Source organism: Lytechinus variegatus, chromosome 12 (assembly GCF_018143015.1).
Source record: "Lytechinus variegatus isolate NC3 chromosome 12, Lvar_3.0, whole genome shotgun sequence".
NCBI classification, from domain to species: domain Eukaryota; kingdom Metazoa; phylum Echinodermata; class Echinoidea; order Temnopleuroida; family Toxopneustidae; genus Lytechinus; species Lytechinus variegatus.
The window spans coordinates 29417430-29441567 of NC_054751.1; the positions used below are offsets into that span (position 1 = coordinate 29417430).

Genomic DNA, 24138 nt, shown 5'->3' on the forward strand with positions numbered 1-24138 from the left:
ATGATATTCATTATTAATATTAATGTGTGGACTTAATTATGTTTTTTTTTAATATCAGAAGTTCAACCAAGGGCCCTCGCCGAATAATAATCTAAAATGTCCTATTTATTACAAGTTTGGACAGTCACTGCCAGTCATATAGATACAAAATCGAAGTTGTCCATGATGTATAAATCAAGGCAAATACTAGAGTGTATTTTGTAAGTAAGAATCGTCGGATTTGATCTCCTGGGTGGGGGACGGCAGAAATCGTTCTATTTAGTTTAAATGACAAGTCCACCCCAACAAAATGATGAAATTGAATAAGAATAGAATAATCCAATTAGCATAATACTGAAAATTTCATCAAAATCAGATGTAAAATAAGAAAGTTATGACATTTTAAAGTTAGACTTAATTTCACAAAACAGTTATATACACATCCTGGACAAGGTATATGCAAATAAGGAGACTGATGACGTCATCCACTCACTATTTCTTTTGCATTTTATCATATGAAATAGGGAATATTTTTTTTCTCCTCATTGTCAAGTAAAACAACTATTAATTCCTCCCTGAACATGTAGAATGAGCATTGTTTAATACTATATGATTCAGTCAAGTTGGTCGTTATTGTTAAATCTATAAAAAAATAAGTATTGTATAATTCGAACAATAAAAAAACAAAAGAAATAGTGAGTGAGGGACATCATCGACTGTCTCATTTGAGTTGTGCATATCACTGTTCTGTGAAAAATAAGCAAAACTTTAAATGTCATAACTTTCTTATTTACATCCAATTTTGATGAAATTCTCACTGTTTTGGTAATTTGATTTTTCTCTATTTATTCAAATCAAAAATTTTCTGGGGTGTACTAGACCTTTAACTTTTTTTTTTTGGGGGGGCAAGGAAACAAATTTACTCCAGTCACCAGAAACTACCATATTGCGGCTAAAATGATAGGTAGGTGGGTGGGTAGAGGGGGAGGGGGCGATATGAAATTTGGCCTTATATGTTTGTTATTATTAAATCGGTAAATTTGAACTATTTATTTGGTGCCGTTTTCATCTTGACGCCATCAGCGCACCTATAGCTTTAATGAATAAAGGAATCAGCGCTTTCACATGGATATCTGAAAACGACACGCACTCCGTTTATTCAATATTCGACTTGATTGATCAATCATTGAACTTTAAAACCTGATATAAACCAATTAATGTACTATTAAACACTCCTATATAGCTCTCGTGCGTGTTCTATAGTTCACAAAGAACTGTTAAAACACGCACCAATTTCAAAGAAAGCTGGAAATTGAAAGCCATTTAAATTACTGCAGGGAAAACAGTCACATTTTAGTAAACTACACACGAGCGACAGGTCTACCGATATTAATTCTCAATGCCATAGAGCACCAATAACTCTTGCTAAATGACTTTTCTTTTATTTACCTCTCATTTTTTTATCACGGATTTTTCTTGAAAAGAAAGTTGGGCGCGGCAAGGTTCTCTTTGACGCAAAATAAAGACGGAAAAGAGAGTTGCGGAAGTGCATGATGAATCGCGATAAAACTGAGGGGTGATTGAAAAAAAGTGAGGAACAAGAAAAGAAATCAGGACAAATAATAGCCGCAAACAATGTACAGACTTCTTAGGCAGGAAATAGAAATAAGAAATCCTCTATAAAGTATCGCCATGAAAGTTTTTTTTCTTTATAAGATTTTTTTCCATTTACGATATGAATGTTTATCAACTCAGCACTATATAAAAGTCACGGAAATACTCAATTATTTGTGCTATAAAGCGATTATGATCCTCGCAACTCCATTAAGCGTGATTAAATTCGCATCATGGCTTTTAAATGTTCAATTATGCACATGGCTACTAAGAAACGACTTTTATCCAGTGCACATAATGACTGACACTGGAGGAAATTCAAGGGGAATACGAATAGGTTGGTTATAATTTCGCTAATCATGATTGCTAATGTACCCTCGGGCTAATGCACCGCTCTTATGGATTTATCCGGGTAGAGGGTGGCAAATAATCAATAATCTTTATGGGTTGCCTGTGCGCTGCATAATAAAAAATGTACTTATTAATACATTTATTTTTTGTTTATTTATTCATTTATTTATTTAGTGGTTATAGTTCCATAGAGTAGCATCGTCACTTACAAAATAACAAATAAATTTCGTTGATAACCCGGATGAAATATCTTATAAATTCTAAACTGTCCATTCACATGATTGCATAACAAACGAACCCCCCCCCCCCCTGACGAGTCACAACCACTGATCTCTCCACTAAGAGTTCAGTGGTCACAACTCATGCAGGGGACGTATCCCTGCACACCCCACCCAAACGAGTCACAACTGATCCAGGGGACGTGCCCCCCCCCCCCCCGTTGAGATGCCAAATTAATAATTTTAATGTAAAAATGCAATGAAAACAGACGTGTGCCCCTCTTTTGAACCTGAAGACGTTTTTTCTTCTTTTTTTTTGCTAGTCATTTTTTTCTGGTAAGAAATCCTGGGGGGGGGGGGTTGAATACCTTTTAATATCCCCCTTTCAGCCATTCCTTTCCTTTCTTATTTCTTTTTGCCTGTCTCTCTTTTTTTGGGGGGGGTTGGGGTGGTGGTAACTTTGTAGACCAAAAAATTGAGTTGGAGTAGGGGTGAGGGAACGATCCTCATTCTTCGACTCTTTTCTTCCCTTTTTCCTTTTCTTCCTTTCTTTTGTCTTTCTTCCTGTCTTTTTCTTCTTTCTTTCTTTCTTTATTCTATTCTTCCTTCCTTATGGATGAGGGGAAACCTACTAATTAATCTCCTTCGACTCCCCTCCAGTCTATTCCATCTCCAAATCCGATATTGAGCATTCCTTGTTTCTTCTACTGTCCCCTACCTTCCTTTTTACCACCCCCCACCACCACAGCCCCTACCCCCCCATCTCTCTACCTTCTTTGTGGAGTGTTACAGTATACGAAAAACAATATGGCAATATAATGATCATGAATATTCATGAAGATCATGAACTTTATTCAATGAGATTTAATCTAAATTTTAAACAGATTGTAAACAGAGTTGTTATTTGCCAGAGGGCAGCTGAAGATATTAAATTAATATATTGCAATTGAAATATCTAGAAATTAAAATCTAAATCCCCATGGGATGTAACCATTATAATCTTTGTATACTCCATAGAATATACAATGAGGCATCTTAGCAAATGTCAGAGGCATTTCTTTCAGCAAGAATCACACTCAGCGTCTTTTACTTTCTAATCCTCCCATTTTAACATAGACAAAGTAATGAGGAATGGTGGAAAGTTGTTGGGAGAGGCACTGAGCATGGTTCTTGCTCAAAGAATATGGCACAAACTCTCGATCAAGAGCTTTCCTTGTATATCCTAAAAATAAATTAAAGAAATTTAAATTACTGTTCCAAGGTTGAATATACTGTTAAAACAGATTGGTAAAAATCATTCCTCATGTCCTACATATGTATCATTAAATAAGACTGACCAGCAATTTTACAAACCAAAGATTCATAGTACAAATGAAATATAAGTTCTCAATATCACTAGATAGTAAATGTGTTTTACTGATCGTGGAAATTTTTTTTTACATAAAATACCATTCAATTTTTGATGATGAAAAAAAAATATTAAAGAATAGTCTCACTCTCATTGTGCGCATATGACAATTCTCATTTTTACCAACCACCCAAACTCACATTCACATTTTGCAAGTAAATGTCTAATACAATGTGGACATTATCATGGAACATGCATATTGCAAAATTATTTTAGTTTCTTCCTGTCACAGTTAGAAGAATCAGCTCGGTGGTAAGTTGTACATCCAAGGGCTTCTTCTTTCTTCATTCTTTTTTTTTTTGCTGCTCATTATCAGCTCTTTGTAGCCCTCCTGAAAACGATTGAAGAAAGTAAGAAAATACAAAAAATATGCAGAAAAATCTTTCCAAATTTGATCTATTGTGCGTAAAAAGAGTTTTTTTTTTCAAAAAAAACAGTGAGAATTTATATTTTGCTTTATTTATACAAAGGTTAGAGATTGATTCTTCTAAAGTACCATACTAAGGTAATTTGTCAAAAGTTGAAGCCATGGACATTCTGCAAGCTTCCTTTCCCCACGTATACCGTGTTTACACAGTGACTCGTCGACTTTGGGGTTCGACATGCAAGTCGTGCTCAACACGGCAATTTTATGCTGTGTAAACGCGATCGGTGTGATCCGCGAGCCGTGTTGACCACAGCTGTTTTGATCTGCAAAGTCAGACTCGCCTATTTTTTCTTAAGTAAACAGAAAGACGTGTTGAGCATGTATGACCTATGTCAAACACGGCATCAACTTGTGACATCTATTCTACTTCCGTTTGTGATCCGCAGGCTGTGTCGGACTCTCATTTTTTGTTTCAGTATAAATGCGATCACAGTTGCCCTCTTTGCACGCAGCGTTTGACCCTGCTTGAGGGTTCAACACTCAAGCCGAGCCGTGTGTAAACACGGTACAATTCTCATACTTCATCATAGAGAAAAAAAATGGAGAATGCAGGAAAGCCGCTATGAAAGGTGCCTTGACAATGGGATTCCTGCAAAAAGACGCGCCAAAGACATTTTGACAAGGTGCTTGAATGGTTCATGAAGAGGCAGGTGCACCGGTACTAACAAAATCCAGAATCTCTCATTTGGGAGATATATCAAGTTGACTATAAGATCTGTGATAACTTGGTATTTATCATAATTTGAAAAAAAAATTAAGAAATAGAAAAAGCCGTATGTAAACATGGTACAATTCTCATACTTCATCACAGAGAAAAAAAAAATGGAGAACGCAGGAAAGCCGCTATGAAAGGTGCCTTGACAATGGGATTCCTGCAAAAAGACGCGCAAAAGACATTTCGACAAGGTGCTTGAACGGTTCATGAAGAGCCAGGTGCACCGGTACTAACAAAGTCTAAAATCTCTCATTTTGGAGATATATCAAGTTGACTACAAGATCTGTGATAACTTGGTATTTATCATAATTTAAAAAAATCATGTCATCAAACTAGTCATATTCTCATTATGCAGCCAAAATATATTATTTAACCAAAGAAAATCTTTCAATGAAATGTTTGCTCTCGAGTTATTCACAAAGTTTCAAATTATGCTGCCAAACTAATTGTCCTAATTGTCGCTGGGCATTAAAAACCTATTGTAATATTTAAAAGTTCAGAAATTTTGACTGCAACTCAGAAAAGGCTCTATTTTAGAAATATGGCAATGATGAAAACATACCTGAAGAGTCCTTTAATTACTTTATACGGTCGTGCTAAAGTTAGTGAACCCCAACCACAAACTAGCACATCAATGATGTGGAGCTCATCAGGCATCTCGCAACACAATTTAACACAATTTAATTTCAGCCCAGTTGACACTGTAGTGAATTATATTGGTGACATAAATTGAGGATATAGAATTGAAATTGATGAAGAAATGACACAGAAACATTTTTTGTGATCTATGAATAAATTTCATATGAATTAAGTATTAATTATTATCTAGTCAAAGTTTCTTAACTCTGTGTAGAACCTTGGTGAACCTAATGTAGCTCTCAGATGGAACAAAATAACCAAAATCAACAAATAAGTAAGCAATTTTGTGAGTTTTGAAAATATATGAATAAATAGCAGCTTCAATGAGTTTCAAAATTCTATGTTTAAATTTTGTATCACCACCTCGAGCTATCATATAAAGCAAACAAAACTGAAATTGATCAACAAATGAAGAAGAATTTTTTTTTTTTGATTTATGAATAAATTTTTCATAAATTAGAATATATAATTTTCCAGACAAAATTTCAAAATTTTGTGTACAAGTTTGGTGAACCTCATGCAGCTCTACCAGATGGAAGAAAAAAATCAAAATCTGTCAATAAATAAAGAGGAATTTTCTGTGATCTATGAATACATTTTGCATAAATTAGCATAAATAATTTTCTACTGAAAATTTTCAAAATTCTGTGTAGAAATTGGGTGGGCCTCATGAAGTTCTACCGGATGGAAGAAAAAATACCAAAATCTGTCAACAAATAAAGAAGAGGCATTTTCTGTGATTTCTGAATAAATGTCGCATAAATTAGCATAAAAATTGTTCTTGTCAAAATTTCAAATTCTGTGTACAAGATTGGTGAACCTCATGAAGCTATACCAGATGGAAGCAAAAAATCAAAATCGGTCAACAAATAAAGAAGAAAAAGCATTTTATGTGAAATTTTGAAAATATGAATAAATTAGCATATTTAATGAATTTCAGAATTCTGTGTAGAAGTTTTGAATGTGCTATCATATAAAGCAAACAGAATTGAAATCGGACTTGAAATGGCAAAGTAGTAGCATTTTTAAATTGTGGACGGACGACAGACGCCACGCCACGGCATAAATAAGCTCATCTTGCCCTTCGGGCTGAATGAGCTAAAAAACACTCCTTCATGCTGAGTGTGGACAACAACATTACAATGTTTGGCATGTCCAGAGAAACTAACATTATTGAATGTAATATTCTCTCACCTTACTTCACAATTATATATCTAAAACATGGCAGAACTTGAACACTTAAAATCTGTTCATTTTCTGGTGGGTTCACTAACTTTTGAGCAAGTTGCAACCTTTGATACAACTCATCGGCGTAGATCCACTCGCACTTTTTATTCATTAGGGGGGGTGGCACTTTGTATTATTACATAATATCCCCCCCCCCCCCAGATAAATAGAACTTTATGCAGATTGATGCCATTGTTATATTAATAAAAGTTATGCTTTTAAGCTCACCTATTTTTAAAATCAATTTTGAGATACAAGATTTCAACAGCCCAGCAATTACATATCTTTAACTAAAAAGAAGTTCAGATGGACAGAGATTGAATAACAGGAGTGTAAATACTCCATGTAATGCTAAATCTGAAGTAAAAAAAAATGCAGCTGTGACAATTATCACCAAATAAAAACGAACACAATCTAACAATATTGACACCTAAGTGACTGTATGTTGTAAAATATATTTTAAAAAAACTATTAAAGGGGTATGAAAACTTTGGAACAAATAGGCTTGTGTAGAAACAGAAAAATCAAAGAATAAGAATAAAGAAAGTTTGAGAAAAATCGGACAAATAATGAGAAAGTTATGAGCATTTGAATATTGCAATCAATAATGCTATGGAAATCCTCCCATTGGCAATGCGACAAGGATGTGTGATGTCACTGATAAACAACTTTCCCTTTGGTGGACTATAAAATACCCTCCAATGTCTCTTTTTTTCCTTTTTCTTATGATGATACAAACTCTCTATCCATGATGTATGGAAGCTTAAAAGTGCCACCGAGATGTTGAGATAATTATCTCGGGAAGTCGACATCTTGATAGCAAAAGATAAGATGACGAGATCCCAGATCTCATCATGTTGACATCTTGTAGAAGAGATGATGAGATGACAAGATCCCAGATCTCATCATGTCAACATCTTTTGGAAGAGATGATGAGATGACAAGATCCCGGATCTCATCATGTTGACATCTTTTAGAAGAGATGTTGAGATGACAAGATCCCGGATCTCATCATGTCAACATCTTTTAGAAGAGATGATGAGATGACAAGATCCCGGATCTCATCATGTCAACATCTTTTAGAAGAGATGAGATGACAAGATCCCGGATATCATCATGTTGACATCTTTTAGAAGAGATGATGAGATGACAAGATTCCGGATCTCGTCATGTCGACATCTTTTAGAAGAAATGGTCAGATGACAAGATCTTCGATCCATGATCATGTCATCTAATCATCTCTTCTACAAGATGTCAACATGATGAGATCCGGGATCTTGTCATCTCATCATCTCTTCTTAAAGATGTTGACATGATGAGATCCAGGATCTTGTCATCTCATCATCTCTTCTACAAGATGTCAACATGATGAGATCCGGGATCTTGTCATCTCATCATCTCTTCTTAAAGATGTTGACATGATGAGATCCAGGATCTTGTCATCTCATCATCTCTTCTTAAAGATGTTGACATGATCAGATCCGGGATCTTGTCATCTCATCATCTCTTCTAAAAGATGTTGACATGATGAGATTCGGGATCTTGTCATCTCATCATCTCTTCTAAAAGATGTCGACATGATGAGATCTGGGATCTCGTCATCTTATCTTTTGCTATCAAGATGTCGACTTCCCGAGATAATTATCTCAACATCTCGGTGGCACTTTTAAGCTTCCATAGTGATGTATTCTTAAAAAATATGTATTACATGCCCTCATGTAGAAAGAACAGTATGAGTTATGGATAGATGTGATAAGAGGCAATTCAAGTGAAATATATACTGAAGTAATGGGGAGAGTTGTTCACAAGTGACATCACACATCTTTGTCGCATTGCCAATTTGCTATCTCATTAGCATTAGTGATTGCAATATTCAAATGCTCATAACTTTCTCATTATTTGTCTGATTTTTCTCAAACTTTTGTTGATCTGTTTCTTTCATTTTTCTGTTTCAACACAAGGTATCTTGTTCCAATGGATTCATTTTCCTTTAACTGATTCTCTATAATATGAGTAATTGTTCTGTAATCAGCAAGTAAGCATGGCAAGCTGATGAAACTGAAAGGCCATTTTCTAAGAAATATGTGTGCCTTCGTGTGCTTTTCTGTGTTGGCTATTTTCAAACATTCTCCATTTTCAGCCTCAATTTCATAACTTTACAACGCTTGGTTACAGCACACTGTGCATGAACTTACTAGACATAGTGGCCCTTATTCTGAAGTCAGGTTTAAATTAAACCCTGGTTTAAAGTTGTGGTATAAGTATGGAGAGCCAATGGGGCACAAATCCATAACTGTACATATCCAATTTATCACCTCATATGACACCCAAATTGTTCATAATTGTCTGGAAATGATTAATGAATTTGAAGTATATTTCCTCAATATGAAAGTAACAGAAATCAAAATAGTAAACATAAAAAATATAAAATATAATTTTTCTTTAATATTTTGGCTCCCCATTATATAAGCACAGAGTTAGACCGTGTCTAAGTTAAACCCGAGTTCAGAATACGGGCCATTGGGTTGTAGCAAGAAATTCATGATAATAATAATAATTTGCTTTTATATAGCGCGATATACATCTACAACTGCTCAAAGCGCTTCACATTATCACCAGGTCACTAGATTCATAGCTTTTTAGCAGCCTGGTAGGAGCACCCTCGCTAAACCAATAACAGTTGTTTTCTACCAGTACCCAATTAGCACCTGGGTGAGAGTGGCAAAGTGTGGATTGACGCCTTGCCAAAGGACCAATCGGATCAATTGCAAATCTAGGGTCCCCAAATCAATTACTTGAAAATTGACAATTGATTTGCTGATATGCTTCATGCAACGAAAAGTGATGGTAGCACACTATAAGAGGAAATGGCTGTGAAAGAGCTCTAGGAGAACTGTTCTCAACTCGCAAAGTAAACACTGGCCTGTGATTATTTAAGTCAGGTTTGAATTGTTTCTAGGAAATCTCTTGTATAAGTTACACCCACTACAGAGTATTACAGCCATTGATATAAAGCTATTTAAGCAGATCTCTTGAAATATTGATGTCAGTTCAGTTTACAAAGCCTCTGAGAGACTTACATATAGAACTATGACTGGAAAATACATTGCTGAAAACATTACCAGCTGCTATTACTGACATTGTTATCCCAATGTTAGCAGAGCAGATCTCTTGGCATTTTGAGGTTAATACTTTGAGAGACTTATATGTAGAAATAGGACCGATAAGACCATTGCTCATAACATTGCCAGCCACAATTACTGACACTGCTATCCCCATATTGGCAGAGCAGATCTCTTGACATATCGAGGGAGGCAATGCTTGAAGGTAAAGCCTCCAAGAGATTTGCACGTGGAAATATAACAAAGAGAACCTTGAGTGGGGTTTTTTCGGATTCCGGTGACTCAGGTTCACTTGGTACACTCGTACCTTCTGGTAAGAAATTTTTTCTCAATACCAGGTCCCTTGGAGAGGACCTTAAGCCTTCAGTCTTCTGCTTGCTTGCTTACAAGCATTCATGCTTTCTCAGCAATCAAGTATCCCCATCAAGTTGCCAGCTACCGTTACTGCCACAAATAAAAGTCAATGACTGCCATTCTCTTGAGGAATGCCACATTTTAGGGGTAATGCACCACACATGCCTTACAGGAGAACTCTTTCATGCACATTGTCACTGCTCGTTAAAAGCAAAGGGGAACTAATAAGCTGTCCAATGCTTGAAGGCTGGCACATTTAAACATCAAGCCTATGAGAGAGATGACAGCAAAAATATTACAGGCAAACTCTTTCATGCAGACGGCCATTAATGATACATACTGCCACAGCTTCATAAAATCAAAGGAGAGCTCAACTGGCAAAGACATAAACAACTGGCACATTAAAGTGTCAAAGGGTTGACAGAGAATATTGAAAAAAAAGCCATTATTAGTTCAGTGAATACCATTTTAAAGATTCCTTATTCATACATTGCACATGATTATCAAAATATCATACTTCTACTTCTCTTCCTCGCATCATTTTCTTCTCAACCTCCTCCTGCCAAGGTATCTCCTCATTCTCAGCATTCTTTTCTTTTCTTGCAATCTCCTCCCCTTTCAACTCTTCTTCACCCCCTCTCTTTTTCTCTCTCTCCTGTCTCTCCACCTCTCCCTATCTAAAACGAGTCTCTTGAAGCCCTGTGCAAGCAGGAGGAGACCAGGACGAATGGGGGTCATGGGCAGAGGCAAGGATCACAGCAGCCGAGAGATCAGAATGGAGACATTCTGCAGAGGCCCTACGGTATCAGAAGGACAGGCAGCAAAGGGTCCAGAGCATGGTATCCATCACCGTCACTGTATGGTCGAAAACTCTTGAAGAACGCTCTTCTGCTCGAGGTTGCCCACACCAGAGTTGACCCGGAAGTTGACCACCAATGATCGCACCTGCAACAAAAAGAAATCATAAAAAGAATTAAATTAGATCAAGAAGCATCAGAGTAGTGTCGACTGGGCTATGTACACACGACACAAGGGCTTGCAATGAACAATCAAGATCATCATTGCATATGCATAGTGGCCAGGGTCCCAAAACACATAGATTTGTGATAAATCGCTAATTGAAATCGGCCTATCAAGATTATTGTTGCATGCACATTTTGCTCAGTAGACCGACTAGGAACCAATCAAAATTGTTCTTTCAAATTAGTGATTGATCGCTAATCTTTGTGTCAAAGGGACCTGGTGTGTGTTTCATATAGCTGTTCGTAAGTTTATTAACAACTGGTACCACTTTCTTAGGAACCAAACCAGTAGTGCGCGCCCTCAGCTAGATTTGACCAATGCGGTGATGCCTTATATACCATGTGCAACTGGGACATTAAGTGCGACTCTAAGTCACTTTAAATCTTTGTGAAACAGCCCCCAGGAGTCAGATTACAAAGAATACAGATTTCCATGTATTCGGAGAGTAAACTCATTATCAATGACAATTGGTGAAGCTGAAGTGGGAAGTTGGACCATCCACCATGCATGACTTACCAATTGTGTGAAGAAAGCCGATTCTTTTGGTTTCTCTGCATAGCGTTCAAACTGATCCAAGCTGTCCTGCAGCTTCAGAGTTAGCGTGTCGTAGTTGTTCTTCACGATGCTAAGAACCTGAGACAGAAGAGAACAAAGGACACGATATTATAAAAGACGTTTCTATTTATACATGGACCCATCGATTGCAATATGGCCAAATTTCACAAATTAGGATTTAATCGGGGGGCATTTCATATAGCTGTTGGTAAGTTAACAGCTAATTTAAGAACGACTGGTGATCCTTTCTTGTGGTAAATGATGTTCACCATTATATGGTAATTGGTGATTTTTAGCACATAAAAAGGTTCACCAGTCGTTCTTAAAGTTGCTCTTAAGTTATGAACAGCTTTATGAAACACGCACCTGGTTCTGTTTTTATTTCAAGCATGTTCACAAACTGAATTACATCCAGTGGACAAAAAGAAGTCGAGGATGAAGGATACAGCCATGGGGAAAATGTGTCAATGTGAAAAAAAGTGCACTCATGCACGTCATCCCTGATATCGGATGACATGAGAATGCTGCTTTTGATAGTGGGCGTGGGAGAGCATGCACAGTGGATTCAATATGTTGCAGCCCTCTATATTAGTTTATGGGCCTATCAAAAAGCCCATAATGACAACTTGTCAATTAATAAGAATAATAACATGCAATATTTATATAGCGCTTAATACAAATGTTTCTAAGCGCTGCATACTATTACCCCAGCTTTAGGATGGCTACCCTGATCGAGCGCATCAAGCATTCAGAGAATTCCTTCCTACCGGGTTCCCATTTACTACACCTGGGTGGAGAGGGGCAAATGTAGATAAACGCAATCGACAAGAAAGGGTTTAATGGTTCTTACCTGTTCCTCTGTAAGCGCTGTGGTCTGACTGGCTGCCCAGGAATCAATCTTAGGTGTGAAATGATTGATAATAGCTCTGCAGGGGGGGGACATAAACACAGAAAACAATGATTAATAATTAATTATGTACTCCACATGTACAAGATTTAGTGTGCTAGGACAAATACCTGATTAGATCACAGGCAAAAAAGATATGAGAAGGATTTTCATATTAAAATAGCATTATGAAATATAAAGTTGCAAAAATCATATTTTCAATATCTAAGAGTTAGCTTGGTTTCAAATTTCTCAGAAACATCTCAACATAGAGGGTGGGCTTCAGGCTCTAACTTTGTATGGAATAAATCGGAGGAAAATGTCTCTTATATGCTTTTCACACTGCATTTCCTTAACCCCATACTATCCTTAACCCCGGACTATCCTTAACCCCATATTATCTTTTTTTCGATTCACAGTGTCTTTCTTAACCCCATACTATCTGCTCAACTGTGGTTAATGCCTTAACCCCGGACTATCCCTCAGCACATGAATACTGATGATTTTACCATACAGAGCGTGATTAACATGCAATTCGACATATGTGATTGGTTAATGCTTAGCCCCACTTTCCTTAGCCCTGTTTCATTTTCACACTGCATCTCTTAGCACCGCAATTGTGGTGCTAGCACCACAATAAGCCGGCTAACCCTGCTTTTTTTGCAGGGCCAGATAGTACCGTACTATTTACCGTGCTAGCCCACTTTGCTAAAATGTAGTGTGAAAACGGAGTGGGCTAAGCATTTTAGATAGTGAAGTTGAAATACCTCATTACTCTATCATTCGTGCGGACCGTGATAGGAATGGAGGCAGGGTGGCAGTTTATATGCACGAATCTTTGCATGTTGAGTTGATTAATCATAATTCTCTTTCTGGGTTAGAGGCAATATGTTTACGGATCCACTTAAGAAACACTAAACCGTTATTATTCTTTAATTGGTACAGGCCACCTAATAGTAGAATTGAGGTATTTCATCAATATGAACAATTTTTAGAATTTGCTTGTAGTTTTGATTGTGACATTATTGTCATGGGTGATATTAACTGTGATATTACGAAAAAACCACTTTATGGAAACACCAAGATCTTTTACCAAATTAATACTGTATATTCGCTAAAATTTATAAATGACTCTTCATGTACCAGAGTGACAGATTCATCTTCTACACTTGTTGACCACATGTTAACTAATAACATGGATAAAGTGAAAGCTCATGGTGTGTTATGTAATGGGATGAGTGATCATTACATTAGTTATTTTATATGGAAATCCAAACAAAAGTTCTCGTCTTGTGAAACTTATATAAGGTATAGAAAATCCAATAATGTTGATTTAGAGTCTTTCAGAAATGACCTTCGTAATCAAAATTGGAGGAAAATAAAAGATTTTGATGATATCAATGACGCTGTCAATAAGTGGGAAATAATGCTATTAGAAGTTAATAAACATATGCCCTTAAAATCTAAGCGCATTCGTAAAAAATCTTCTCCTTGGATGAATAATGAGATCTTGTCTTTAATGAAAGAAAGAGATAAAGCTAAAAGAAAGGCCAAAACTAAAAACGATAATGATTTATGGAAATTGTATAAAACTCTGAAAAATAAGGTCACTTTTGTCATCTGCAAATCAAAACGTAGATATTATTGTGACAAATTATCAAATGTGACAAATAGAAATGACTCTTGGAAAATGTTAAAATCTGTTATGGGCAAAAACAACTCGTCTAATAGCACTTTTCCAAAAGTAATGTCAGAGGAAGTGGCTAATGGTTTTAACAATCACTTTGCTAATGTGGCCTTAGAAATTGCTGGTGAGTCAACTGTACACCACGATCATGTAGCGTCCACTCTCCATGAAAATTTTTGATTATCGCCTGTCTCTGAAAGCGATGTCTTAAAAGAGGTTCATAATTTGAAGAATACAAAGTCTGTTGGTCTAGATGGTATTTCAGTATATATAATCAAAGAATCAATCTCAGTTTTAGTTGAACCTGTTACTTTCTTGATAAATAAATCTTTATATGATGGTGTTGTACCTGAGAAATGGAAAGTAGCCAAAATTGTTCCTATTCACAAGAAAGGTGATAAGTTTGAATTGAACAACTATAGACCGATATCGATTCTACCCTGTGTGTCTAAATTAATGGAAAAAATTGTGCAGAAGCAATTGCTTCGTTATATTCAAAGTCATTCTTTACTTTCTGCCTTTCAATCTGGATTCCGTCCGAAGCACTCAACCATTACTGCTCTCGCTAAGGTAACGGATGACTGGTTTCATAGTATGGACAATGGGCAGTATACAGGGGCTATTTTTATAGACCTTCAAAAGGCTTTTGACCTAGTCGATCATGCAAGTCTCTTATCCAAACTTAAAAATATTGGTATATCTGTAAATGAATTGCATTGGTTCAAAAGTTATTTGACTAAAAGAAGAATTCGTACATCCATTAAAGGAATTTTATCAGAAGAAAGGGTCATTTTTAAGGGAGTACCCCAGGGATCTCTCCTTGGACCCTTACTGTTCATTTTATTCATCGATGATATAATTTCTGTATTTAAAGAGTCCACTGTACACCTATATGCTGACGACACAGTCATATATTTCTCACATAAAGATGTTAGAGTTATTGAACGCGTCCTTAATAAGGAACTTGAAAGTTTATCTGCATGGATGAAGATGAATAATTTGAAAATAAACTATGATAAAACCGTAAGCATGTTGATTTGAATGCCTAAAATGCTTAAAAGGTCACAACATTTACAACTAAAAATTGATTGTCATTTACTGACTCAAGTGAAAAATTTTTAGTATCTAGGTGTCTTTGTGGATGAAAACATGAAGTGGGATGGTCACGTAAATTATTTATGTAAAAAACTGGGGAGAATGATTAGTTATATTGCACGGCTAAAGCATTTTGTAAATTTGTCAGAATTAAAGTTAATATATAACTCAATAATTTTACCTCATTTTGATTATGATGACATTATCTATCAATCGGCTAACAAATCTCTTCTTGACCAACTTAAAAAAATTCAAAATAGAGCTGGAAGAATAATTTTGAAAATTGACCCCTATTCACACACTTCAACCTCTCAAATTCATTCTATTCTGGGTTGGGACACTATTCAAAAGAGAAAGTATACTCACTTGATATTATTCATGTATAAGATTAGTAACAACATGTCCACTGAATATATGAAAAGTATGTTTCGTACAAAAGCTACTCCTTACCCTCTTAGAAATGAAATAACATATGTTTACCCAGACCTAGAACCAATAGTTGTAAAAGATCTTTCTCTTACCGAGCTGCCTCTGAATTCAACAGAATCCCTTTGTTCGTGCGTAATGTCACCACTTTTAATTCTTTTAAAAATACATTTTTGAAATATATCTGTGCTAAATGAAACTAAATCACTGATTTGTACCGGGGGAGGGTGGGAGGGGGGGGGGGGAAGTGTAGGTTATGTTTTATTTTTTCTTTTTTTTAATGAGTTCACTTTTATGTCTGAAGGTCAACTTCCTTTTCATTATGGTAATCATAATATTGCAAGTAAACTGGCTCCATGGAAGACCAGCAGCAATGCATTATTGCAGCTGAAAATGGATTACCAGCCGTATAATTAATTTTATTGCCTTACCTTTTTATTCTTGTATTTCAACATTGACCTCATCATCTCATGTTATATGTATATGTACTTTGTATTTCTTATTTTAGATACGGAAATAAAACAAGCAAACAAGCAAGCAAAGCAAGCTTAACCCCGGGAAATTGGTGGGGCTAAGACCCCCCCTTAGCCCCACCAATTTAGGACAAAAAGTGCAGTGTGAAAAGCATATTAGGTATACAACTAATCATAATCAAACTCTCACATCAATATCACATATTTAAAACAAAATAGTTTCACATACAGAGTAAATTAGATTTAGGCAATTCCCTAAAACAATGCAACCTGGAACACAATGGTTAGCGATTAATCATACACTTTAGTTTTCATGATTGATTGTTCATTGTAGTCAATGCAATTAATCATAGAAAAATGTTTTATGATCATTGCTAAGCTTTGTGTTACAGGCCCCTGATTGTTTGTTCAATCCCCAATTTTCTACTCTTTATTTCAAGCCATGAACTGCTCAAGCCATAGTAATAACTGTAAAGCTTTACGCCTTTTATCTGAATGAGAGAATAGAGACAAAGCATTTCAGGATGGCCACACATTTAGGGAGTCAGGCATGCCCACCTCACGAAATTGCCCATTTTGAGAATTTATTTTGAGGATATTATTTGAGAATATATTTTGAGTATACATTTTGAGAATACATTTTGTAAGTAAATTTTGAAAATACATTTTGAGAATATATTATGAGAATATGTTTTAAGAAAATATATTTTGAGAATATACCTCAAGAAAATATATTTTGAAAATATATTTTGAGAATATGTTTTAAGAAAATATATTTTGAGAATATACCTCAAGAAAATATATTTTGAAAATATATTTTGAGAATATGTTTTAAGAAAATATATTTTGAGAATATGTTTTAAGAAAATACATTTTGAGAATACGTTTCAAGAAAATATATTTTGAAATCTATTTGGAGAACATATTTTGAGAATATAGTTAGAGAACATTTCGAGAACATAGTTTGATAATATGTTTTAAGACTATACACTTGAGAACATATTTTGAGAATGTGATTTGAAAATATATTCTTAGAATATACTTTGAGAATATAAGTAAAAAAATATATTTATAGAATATACTTAGAAAATATATTTTGAAAATATATTTTAAGAACATATTTTGAGAACATATTTTTAGAGAATATATTTTGCAATGATATGTAATTTCTTACCTGATATTGACAATGTTATTAGCAAGCTTATTGGCGGAGTCTTTGTACTGGCCATTGTTGGTCACATGTCTTCTAGCTGTGGAGAGAAATTACATCAACAAAATATATAACAGATTTCACCTTCAAATTTGGAAAATTAATTTACATTCCTGTTGCTGTTTTATTAATAATTCACATTATTTCTTGATTACTTATTAACAGGAATGCACAATGAGATTATAAACAACTGCATAAACAGATAATCAAGAGTCAGACCACTGCTTTAAAGACTCAGCCTGGAGCTAAATGTAAAATTAACAAATAGGAAATTTAAAAAAGCTACATAGTAAACTTCAATGCATATTCACCGCTTGAAAGCTGATTATTTTCCTTTGAATCAAAAGACGTTTACTTTTATGACCGGGAATGGAGGAAACTGGACACACTCTTTATATTATATCTGCATTTTGTAATCACGTTTTCAATCATGATTCATGTTGCCGTTTAAATTTTGAAACACACCCTTAGTAGAGTAAAGCTATGTGAACATGACCATAATTTCTCACCCATATGGTAGATGTTGTCAAATACTTGATGCATACGGATGAGTTCATAGTAGAGTTGATCGTAGCAGTTTGCTGAGGGCAAGAAGGTATCTCCATAGGTGATAAACAGGTTGAACAGGTTCACCACCTAGGTCAGAGGTCAAAGTTCAAGAGGGTAAGATTTTAATTTTATATGAAATACTTGGTATCAGATACTTGATGCATACAAAAGAGTTCCGAATACAGTTGGTGAAATCAGTTTGCTGAATGCAATAAGATGTAGTTACAAGTAATTATCAGGTTAAAAACCTACAGGTCAGAGGTCGAAGGTCATTGGGAAATACATAATTAAGACTTCACACTATATTAATAGCAAAGCCTGGCTGGGAGAGTGGTCAAAACAATTTTTGTGGACATTTAAACCAATTTTGTGATATTAAGGAGGAGTATCATGTGAAAAAAAACCCTGATCAACTACAAAGGATGGCCTACAGATGCCTAACATTCAAAATATGACCACAATGAGTTGAAATTATAGAAGTCTGCCACAAAAATGAAAGATGTCTGCCACATATCATTGTAATATTTGTATTGGCTCATCTTCCACTTAAAAATGAAGATTGTGAAAAATGTGATGATATGCTGAGATTCCTATTGAAAATATTTAAAACAGTGGAATTTAAAGAAGTACTCAAAATTTTTTTTAAAAGGTGTAAAAAGGTGATGACAATTTTGAATTGTGATTTTGAGTATTAACTTACCTTGCAAGCCAATTCAAAGATGTTGTTGGATGGCAGTAACACAGATTCACTGGCCAAAATATATTTGAGCAGACTGATCAATGCTGAAAAGAAATATAAAAAAATAGACTGGTTATTGGTGGTGTAAGATGTATGAATATTCATATTTTAAAAGATGGGATTTTTAAAGATGGGATTTTAAAATATATATTCAGCTGCATTATCCAGAAGTAGACTCATTAAATAGTTTGAACAAAATAAATGTTTTACTTACAAATTTCATTAATTTACATTTATAATATTCATCATTAAAAAAAATACAGATAAACAAGACAACCGACATATTTCAAAGATCAAAAACATGCAAACCTCAATAGATGTGTGTATCATTTTTTTTCAAAGTAAAGAAAGGCTATGTCATCCAACTATTCACTTTCAAAAGTAAAAACTTAAATAAATGTTGTGAAACATGTAAGGGAACCTTAATAATAATAATGATAATAATAATAACAATAGGCATTTATATAGCGCCATCTATCTAGAAATATTCTATTCCGAGGCACATTATTATTGTTACCCCGGCTTTATCTCGAGCTGCATTTCAGCGCTCATACATTCAAGGAATTAATCCTGCCGGGTACCCATTCACCTCACCTGGGTCGAGTGCAGCACGATGTGGATAAATTTCTTGCTGAAGGAAATTACGCCATGGCTGGGATTCAAACCCACAACCCTCTGTTTCAAAGTCAGAAGACTTATCCACTAGGCCACAACACTCCACCTTCATTTTTCGAAAATTTAGAAGTTGGTGTATGATATATTCTTGCTCTAACTCTCTCCATTTGTTTGTGCTTTTCTTTCTATTACATTCCTTGTCATATAATGTATCTTCCAAGTTCAACATTCAATACATGTATACAATTAAACCATTAGAAGTTTGTATACTATACTTATAGTTTTATCTATGTGCTTTGTAACCATATCATTCCTCATTCATTCAACCCTTCAGCCTATGCTACTGGATAATGTTTATATATGTACCACTGAATGAAAATAATGAATAATGGTATTAATAAAATATATCAAAATAATTAAATCAATTTATTGTAATTTTACCTGTCCAGATACTGATCCATGAATATTGTAATCTCACTCTGCATTTCTTCTGATAGCACAACACTCTATGAATCACACCTAGACATTTTCTACAAGAAAAGATAAATAGGAGAGAATGTTAAAGCAGATATGAACCAATAGCAGCATCTCGAGTCCTCAACTACTCATACCTGGCCAGTTTCCTGACCCATAATGCTAGTGTAGTCTCGTAATGTAGACCCACTTGAATGATAACATGCTAATTAATTACTCAAAACATTTATACCGCAATAATTATGTTACCAAGTAGCAAAACAATTACTTTTTTCTCATAACATTTTAGTTTCTCTATACAAATAGGTCAATTTATTCTCTGTAGTATTACTAGATATTTGAAAACGTATATTTTAAGACTATGTATTCATAACACACAGTCAGTGAGAGACCACACACAGTTCATTCCCCTTAAATGACAACTATGACAAAAGCCGACTTCAAGAAAAGTCCACTGCGACACTTGTCATAGTCCATATTGTACCTCGATGTATGGAAGCTCTCTTTCCCAAAGCTAACATAGAGGGCCTCCTGACTCATAATCCCTATCCCAGTGATAATCCCTCATCTCCCCTCCTCTATGGAGGGATCGGCACTGGATTTGAGATTGGAATCATATGCCCTCTATGCTAGCTTTGAGAAAGACAGTGTCCATACATCAACCTCCAATCTGGGCCCCGTCTTTCAAAGAGTTGTGATTGATCCATCAATCACAACTATGGACGGCCAGCAACGTCAACAACATCTCTTGTGCAAGTTTGTTCGAAATATTTTTTACTACGATGTATTTTCATGCATTCATTGTTTTTTTTCAATTCTCTTTGCTTACAAAGGACATTGTGCAAATTTCCCGTAGAAAAAAAAATTATGACACTGATGGATTTCCATAGAGTTATGATTGATTGGATCAATCGTAACTCTGTAAGATGGGGCCCTGGTGGGTTTTTCATAAAGCTGTTCATAAGTTAAGAGCGATTTTGAGAACGACTGGTGATCCTTTCTCATGGTAAATTATATTCACCATTAATGTTCATTGGTGATTATTTAGCACGTAAGAAAGGTTCACCAGTCGTTCTTAAAGTCGCTCTTAACTTACGAACAGCTTTATGAAACGGCCCCCATGAATACACTTGTCATTGATATGTATCAAACAATTTCACAGGAGGGTAATTTCATAAAAGAGATGGGTCTGTGATACCCTCCAGAAATAGTAGGTTGCTATTTTCTATCAAATATAAGAAAAGTTGTTTCTGTTACTTTTCTGCTTCAATTAAACCAATTTACGTCAGGGTGAACTACATGTTTTCAAATCACATGTACAGATAATAACACCAATGGAAAGACAAAACAGGAATAAATGCACACCAAAGCTGCATGATTCTTAAGGATAAATTTCTCAAGTTGTAAATACTTACAAATATAACTCTTGCGGCAAGTTTCTCATCATGTGACTAAGGATGAACTCAACAGTCAAATCTAAAAGACAAGAACAATAAGGAAATAAAGTTTTTAGTGAAGAAGAAACTAAAAGAACTGAAATATCGAGAACTCTGAGCTATTTCCAGGTCGAGTGCCTATGGGAAACTCCTCTGTTAGATCAGAATAAAGGGGTGTGGGGGAAGGGGTTGCGTGTATACAACACAGCTCATACTCCATAATGTAATCACTAATCATTGATAGATTTCTGATGTGGAAAAGAGATGTTATCCTGAATGTTTCATAATACAAATAATGACTGTTTATGAGTGCAATGGACAGAATACTTCATGAGGTGAAAGATAAAATGATCCATTCAACGAGGCATAGCTGAGTTGAATGGATCATTATTTCATATCTTTCACCGAATGAAGTATTCTGTCCATTGCATGGATGAAAAAAACATTCATATAAATTCATGAATTTCGATGCAAAACATGCTCATCCAGTGCAAGTTCGGTCTATTGATTGTTACGTCATTACAACATGTGCACTGCTGGTGCATGAGCTGCAGTCTCAATGCGCGAGTGCAATGGACAAAATCGTATGGATCCAAAATTGCACGATGACTGGATCCAAAATTGCACGGTTGATGACATCATTGCAAAATGGGCTGAATGAACGATATCAAACAACCAATCAAATCACAAGGATCTATCTAGGTGTCATATAACACCTAATGTAACTAGTATTTCATACCATGTCTGAATGTACACATTGTTCAAATTGATGTTATTTCGAAGTCAATTCTCAATAAATATAAATCTTACTGGAATTCTCCCCAAGGAGTAGAGAAAGTGAAAACAAGCTTAAATTTTGATGCGCACATTATATTTCACGCTCAATCTCACTGATTATTGTGCAGTAGCGCGCATCCTTATTGCATTGTCTGACCAGTGCGGTGATGAGTTACATACTGCATGCAACTGGAAATTAAGAGTGACTCTAAGGAGGAGTTGCAAGAAAATATTTTCCATCAATTGCAAATGTTTTTTTATTTTACAGCTGATATAAATTTTAGCAATATCCAGATTACACCCTTATTGTAAGAAGCAGATCAGCAATCAATTGCAAATGTACAATTAATTACAAGACTTATGTTCGATTCAGGGACCACGATTAGATTTGCAATTGATTGCAAGTTTCTTGCAATGCTCCATAAGTCATACTTAAATCTTTGTGAAATACCATCTAGGAATGGAATGTAGTTTACTCACCAAGGAGAGCACAAGCAAGCGGTCTGGCTGGCAGATCTTGGGACTGTTTTCTGTGTCTCATTGGCTGAAAATAAAAAAGAATCATATTTTTATGAATACGCAACTCTTTGTAAGATGGGGCCCTGGTAGGTGTTTCATAAAGCTGTTGGTAAGATAAGAGCGACTTTAAGAACGACTGGTGAACCTTCCTTACGCGCTAAACTATTGTCAATGAATACACCATTTACCACAAAAAGGGATCACCAGTCGTTATTAAAGTCACAATTAACTTACAAACAGCTTTATGAAACACTCACCTGGTACGTGAATTCAAATCAATCCGTCTATTCTTCATCCTATCTATATTTGAATTGTACTTCACAAACTTGCAATTCTTCACAAGAAGAGTGATAATGATAATTAGTACCTCAAGCAACCTCTAAAGCTGCACTGTTATTCTCATTAATGGAGCTTTAGTCTGAATGCTCGGTGAGAATCCTGTATGAAAGTTCCCTTATACCCACAGATTAATATATGATTGAATTGAATGGGGTCAATGTAGACCTAACAAAATTGAAAGATCTCAGTGTAAATGGTCTGTAAGAACCATGTGTGAAACACCCTTATAACACTGATAAATGATTGAATAGGTTGGTCTAGAACTCACAATATGGGAGCTCAGTGCAAATGTGATATAAGAGCCCTGTGTGAAAGTCCCCTTATACTCATATCTTGATAAATAACTGAAAAGTTTTGGTCTAGAACTGATATAGTATAGGAGCTCAGTGTGAATACGGTATAAGAGCCCTGTGTGAAAGTATCATAACTTGATAAATCATTGAAAAGTGTTGGTCTAGAACTGATAGTACAGGAACTCAGTGTGAATACGGTTTAAGAGCCCAGAGCTAAGTCTCACGCATTATGCGTGAGACTCAAGCATTTTGGACTCTTGTTAATTCCCTCAAATCTCTGTCTCACGCAACTATCACAGCCTATCCCCATATACATTGTACACAATGTCTGTGATCTCACTCAGATTCACAGAAAATCTCACGTATAGCTGGTCTTTGAACATGGCATCTTTGAGAGCCCTGTGTGAAAGTCCCCGTATACTCATAGCTTGATAAATAATTGAAAAGTGTTGGTCTCGAACTGATAAAGTACAGGAATTCAGTGTAAACGCTGTATATGAGCCCAGTGTGAAAGCCCCATTATACTCGTAGCTTTTTATAGTGTCGATTTGGAACTGAGATAGTAAAGGAGCTACATGTAGGTGCAATGTGGTACAAGGGCCCTGTGTGAAATTCCCATTATACTCACTGCTTGATGAAGAGGAACTCTGAATGTAAGATTAGCATCATGGAGGAATGAATTTGCATATTGGTCTTCAGCGATGCAGGAGAGAATAAGTAGACAGAGCTTGGTATTGCTGAATCTCTCATCATCTGTCAAACATAATTTTAAAAAAGGAGGAAGTCATCAAGAATATCATTCTTTCCATCTAAGTTCAAACACCTGAAAAAATTCAAACTTACTTTGAAAATACATACTGCAACCATTTGTGACCTGCCAGCCCAAAACCAATAATAAGTCAACTAAACTTAATATCGAGTTTTTTTTATTAAGCTTGAAAATTCACTTCCTAAGCTTTAAAATGATATAAAATATGTTAGAATTGAC

General features: G+C 35.4%; 1 protein-coding gene across 1 annotated transcript in view; it reads right to left on the reverse strand.

Moving 5' to 3' along the window:
- Positions 1–10659: 10659 nt before the first annotated feature.
- LOC121425163 (armadillo-like helical domain-containing protein 3) overlaps positions 10660–24138 on the reverse strand; it is a 39574-nt gene continuing 26095 nt past the window's right edge. Inside the window, exons 17-26 of the mRNA XM_041621164.1 lie at positions 23779–23903; positions 22480–22543; positions 21202–21262; positions 19754–19842; positions 18659–18741; positions 17919–18045; positions 17374–17449; positions 12483–12558; positions 11594–11710; positions 10660–10999 (exon numbers count right to left, since the gene is read on the reverse strand). Of these exons, the coding sequence (XP_041477098.1) occupies positions 10907–10999; positions 11594–11710; positions 12483–12558; positions 17374–17449; positions 17919–18045; positions 18659–18741; positions 19754–19842; positions 21202–21262; positions 22480–22543; positions 23779–23903 (911 nt within the window). The 3' untranslated portion in view covers positions 10660–10906. The remainder of the gene's footprint in view (positions 11000–11593; positions 11711–12482; positions 12559–17373; positions 17450–17918; positions 18046–18658; positions 18742–19753; positions 19843–21201; positions 21263–22479; positions 22544–23778; positions 23904–24138) is intronic.